The 5,003-nt window shown below is 30.3% G+C and overlaps 1 protein-coding gene across 1 annotated transcript; it reads left to right on the top strand.

Moving 5' to 3' along the window:
• The first annotated feature begins 2,847 nt into the window (after positions 1-2,847).
• Positions 2,848-3,723, top strand: LOC120208566. Its single transcript, XM_039207797.1, has 3 exons — positions 2,848-3,315; positions 3,397-3,495; positions 3,583-3,723. The coding sequence occupies exons 1-3, from the start codon at positions 2,848-2,850 to the stop codon at positions 3,721-3,723; spliced, it is 708 nt and encodes a 235-aa protein (XP_039063728.1).
• The last annotated feature ends 1,280 nt before the right edge of the window (positions 3,724-5,003 follow it).

Raw genomic sequence — 5,003 nt, 5'->3', positions numbered from 1 at the left:
TATGTAAGTGGTATGCAATTTGATATCGCTTAAGTAGGTCTCGAGTTAAAGTCCTTGTATATGTAGAAAATTTTCGCTAGAATACTCTCCCACTAAAATCAAGTGTATGACCTGGATTGGTCCGGATTAATCAAAGTAAAGCCTTGAGAAGCGAGAGGACAACCAAATATATATATATATTGATTTAATCAATTGTTTTAGGTACAGAAGATTTATTCATCTAAAGACAATGTTAAGGAATCTTATTAATATAACTAGAACATACCCTCACTGTATTTCTAGAATTTAAAGAATTAGATAAAATTACGAATGTGATTAGTTTAAGTGATAAGCAGCTTAATATCGTTTAAACAGGTCTCGAGTTCGAGTTATAAAAAATATAAGCTAAATTTAGATATAACATAAATTCATGGAAAATACAAGCCATGACAAAAAAAATGTGAAGGATGTGTTAATATCAATAAAAAAATAAAGGTAAATTACATCATTAGTCACTAATTTTATGGTCTACTACGCTTTGGTCATTAAATTATTAAAGCTTTCAATTTTCCCAGTAAAAGTTTTGAATTAAACTCTTTTGATTATTGATCGTAAAATCATTAATAGAAAAATAATGTGATATTTTTATACTAATGTCTGCTGACATGAAAGCTAAAACAATTATTCTTTTTTTATGTGATATTTCTTTCTTCTTCTTTTTTTTCTTTTTTTACATTTCATTATTTTTTTCATCAAATATTACTAAAAATCGTCATTGGAGTCTTTTCGGACACTCTAGATATCGATGAACTCATATAATTATCCTCTACCACTTTATGTGTTCTAAAACTCTTTAAAATTCACGAAGTTAAACACTAAAATCCATCATTTTGGGAGTTTGGGACTTTGTCAAACTTGAGGTGTGTGGGGTTTCCGCTCAAGAATTCAAATTATGAAAAATATTTTTTTGAGAATATGAATAATATATTTCAAAATTAACCTCATCAGATAGTTGTTAGAAGATATATGAGCATTAGAATATCAAAATGTTTTATATTTTTTATTTATTTTGAGTCAGTTTTATGAAAAATCAAATCAAAAGGAAGAATGAGAAGAAAAATGTGAATATTTCAAGATCGATTTTGTCAAAAACAATGATCGACAATAGATGATAAAAATTTCAGTGATTTAAGGTTTTTGAAAAAAAAAAATCAACATGTGATCTAAACAACACGCCCATGCGTAGTTCGTTGCAATAGGATATCCATGCAGTGTATATGTGATCTCAGTGGGCTGGTTTTGAAACGTCCGAATGCCGAAAGATAAATTCCATGTCAACCAGAGTCGTTTCTGATTTTTTTTGGATCTTGAGGGAAAATTCAAAAACAAATTCTTATAGAACGAAAATATATTTCATTACTTTGAATAATTAATTTAGTATTTTATTAATAAATTATAAAAATAATTAAATTTTGTCAAATACATTATTAGTGGCTAAGGAATGGGACCACATTGGAAAGATTAAAAGAGTGAGACCCTAATTGTAAAGATTAAGAAAATAGGACCCTAAGAGTAAATATTCAATGACAAGCACCTCCCTATTATATGTCTCAATGACAATCTCCTTAATTTCCATACCCCATGCAATATTCAATCCCTCATAGATGCAATGTACAAAGAATATGAACTCAAATTATAAATTAATTCGTAATATAATTTTATAAATAACTATAATTAAATTTGAATATAAACTCGAACAAATCGATTCGCCTCGATTTGAATTTCATAAACACTACTCGATTCAAAAAATTATAAATAAAATTTAAATGATAAAATATGACACATCTACTCAAAATTTTTACTCGATTCGATCGAATATTCACCCTTAATTGAAATATAAAAAATAAATATGTTTGTGTATATGTGGTTGGGCTTATCAAAACCTACATATGTTATTATTATTATTATTATTATTACTATTATTAATAATAATATGGGGTGAGTACAAGGTAGTATTTATTCAAAGACTCTCAACCATTTGACATTGAATGCATATATCTCTGGTATATATGATGCTCAAACCCGAAACATCAAGGAATAGTAACAATTCATTAACCACTTAAATCGTTTAGTTCGAATTACATATAAATATGTATTGAAATGAATGCATCACATGATTATTTTTTATTTTGGTTTAATATAATAAAAAATGTCTAAATTATGTCCCTTTTATCGTTTATGTGCTTAAATTATTTTTTTGTCAAAGTATATGTTTAAGGTTTTCGACGTTATCATTTTAAGTTTTTGGTCTGTCACAACTGTTAAAAACTCTCGCTAACCACTTAAAATATGACATGTGGTATGTTTATAATTTTTTTTAAATTTTATTTTAAAAAATTTAATTTTATTTTTATTTTTAAAAACCCAAAATTTCTCTAAAATCTCAAAAAATCTCAAAATCCTTAATCTCAAATCATCAACTTCATTGCCAGCCATCCCCGTCACTGTCGCCCCCGTTGGTCGCCTACCCAATCGAATTGATGGTTGCAACGGGGTTGTGAATGGTGGTCGATAGGTGAGTGAGTGATCATTGAATGTGATGGTGATCAGTGATGTAATTGATTTTGGGATTAAGGATTTTAGGGAGTTTTTTTGGAGTTTTGTGAATTTTGGAATATTTTAGGTATTTTGAATTATTAATTTTATTTTTAAAAAAATAAAAGAAATTAAAAATAAGATTCAAGAATCATCGGGGGGGGGGGGAAATTGTATATGAACCCTCAAGAGTTTCTCTTCTTCTGCATCTCTTGCCACGTCTGTTCAACAAAGAAACACAAACCTCTCAACTAAGAATCAACAAATGATGAAATGAATCAACAACCAGATTTCGAAGTTCAACACCATGAAGAAGAATATGATGCTCATAAACTCCTGGAACCCATCAACTTATCCCTCCTCCACCTCGACAACTTCAAGAACACAACCCACCAAAACCGCCATTCATGCACCACCTGCGCATGCAACCCAATGAAACGCCCTTCTCCAGAACCCAAATCCAAAACGCCCTACTCCCTCTCTGACTTCTCCAAGATCCCACTCCCACAGCTTCACCGCACTGTCTCTGAACCTTTGTCGCCTACAAAGCTAGCCAAGGTCTTGGAAGATTCCTCATTGTCAAAAGGAAGTGCTTCTTCTTCATTGCCTCCCAAACCCCCTGCTTTAATCAGGTCAATATCTGATCCCATTTTCTCTCCCGCTAAGACCTTGTCGAGGACTTCAAGCCCACAGGAAACGGGTATGGAATTGATCATCGAGGAAGAGAGTCCCATTGCCAAGGTGTGTTTTATATGTTTTCTTCTTCTTGGAACTCTTTTCATGTGTTTCTTTAAAAGAATAATCTTGACGATTTGTTGGCAGAGACTGAAAAGAATGAAGGAGAGGGTGAAAGTAATGAACAATTGGTGGGGTGAAACTATAAAAGATGTTGAAGATGTACTCTCAGTGTCAAACTCAAAGGTTACTTTCTGGTTTCTGTTTGGTTTCCAAGAAAATGGTACAAGAAAAAAGAAGTTTTGATTTCATGGTGTTAATACGTTATTGCAGAATAAGGATGATGTGGATTGTGAAGAAGCTGTGAAAGTGGAGAAGATTGGGGAATGCTTGGACCTTCAATTCAAGTGCCCCTGCGGAAAAGGCTATAAAATTCTTCTCTCTGGAAACAACTGCTATTACAAGCTCATTTAGATTTATCAATGGCTTCAACTTGCTTAGACATTGAATAAGGAATGTAATGTGCTGTTTTTCTCTTAGAGATCTTTAATGGAATATATTCTTTCTGTTCATTGAACAATTTGCAAGTTCATTTTACACTTTCTGAAAGAGTTTTGGATTCAACATTTTGCTGTATTTAAAGGCCTGGGAAATGTCATGGTCCTCTCTGGAAACTCGAAACGATGCATGTATTTGCTGTTTACTTTACCTTTCTATCATCATCTTCTTTTAAAATGGCCTCTAGGAAACATTCAATCCTATTCCATAATTCAATCCCTATAACTCTTCATCATTTGATATTCATTCATGATATTCGAACCAGAGACTTCAAGAAATAACAACAATTCATTTACCACCGAAGTCGTTTGGTTCGTACACAAATAATTATTTAATGAATGAACTAAAGAAAATGATGAAAAATAAAGAGTCTTATTTCTCTAACATTGCATGGTGATTCTATGCGTGTCCTTAGTGTTGGTATATTAGATTTAGGGTGTTCATAATTACTCCTAGATTGATAAAATAAATAAATTTGACTAATATAAATTATATGGATCTACTGATGTTTATATCATAAAACTGTAATTTACGGAAGGATATAAAATTTTAAAAATTCATTGAATGATATTAATATGAAACAATTATTTTTTTTATCTCGGTTCTAAGACTTTGTCTTGACTAATCCAGACTAACGTACGTCGCGCATCTGATTTTGGTTGGTGAGTTAACATGAATTTTCTGCATACACAAAGAATTAAATTTGAGACTTTATTTAAAGGATATTAAATTATTTATTACTTGAATCAACCACAGTGATATCATATGATTCTTTAGTCTACCTGTTAACCTCCAAATAATATATTTCAGTTTTTTTAAAAATATTTTTTATGTTTTTTAAGTTTCTAAATTTCCAGAAATAATTAAAAATTCTCAGTAATCAACTACCATCCATTAAATCAAGAAAAGTAAGCGAAAACTTAAAATAAGAAGAAAAAAAAATATTAGTCCCAACAAGATGATAAATTATAGTATTTTCCTTTACACTTTTTTTAGTTAGTTGCGACACACATCCTCAAATTATAACTTTTATTCTTAATTAATCTTTCAAACTTTTAAATATACCAATTTTATCCATACACTATGATAATGATTCTAAATTAGTCTTCAATCTTTTGAACATTTCATTTTCATCCTTAAACTATGACTTTTATTCTAAATTGGTCCTCAAACTTTTTAAAAATTTCAATTTCATC

This window comes from Hibiscus syriacus, unplaced genomic scaffold (assembly GCF_006381635.1).
Source record: "Hibiscus syriacus cultivar Baekdansim isolate YM2019G1 unplaced genomic scaffold, ASM638163v2 tig00016637_pilon, whole genome shotgun sequence".
In the NCBI taxonomy this organism is placed as follows: domain Eukaryota; kingdom Viridiplantae; phylum Streptophyta; class Magnoliopsida; order Malvales; family Malvaceae; genus Hibiscus; species Hibiscus syriacus.
Note: the sequence above shows the minus strand (reverse complement) of the source record. Positions and strands in the feature narration are given on the sequence as shown.

What these genes read in the sequence shown, in the direction of transcription:
- LOC120208566 (XM_039207797.1), top strand. Translation starts at nt 2,848, where the DNA reads ATGAATCAACAACCAGATTTCGAAGTTCAACACCATGAAGAAGAATAT. An exon ending in AAGAGAGTCCCATTGCCAAG is followed by an intron (nt 3,316 to 3,396) that starts GTGTGTTTTATA and finishes ATTTGTTGGCAG; the next exon opens with AGACTGAAAAGAATGAAGGA. An exon ending in TCTCAGTGTCAAACTCAAAG is followed by an intron (nt 3,496 to 3,582) that starts GTTACTTTCTGG and finishes ACGTTATTGCAG; the next exon opens with AATAAGGATGATGTGGATTG.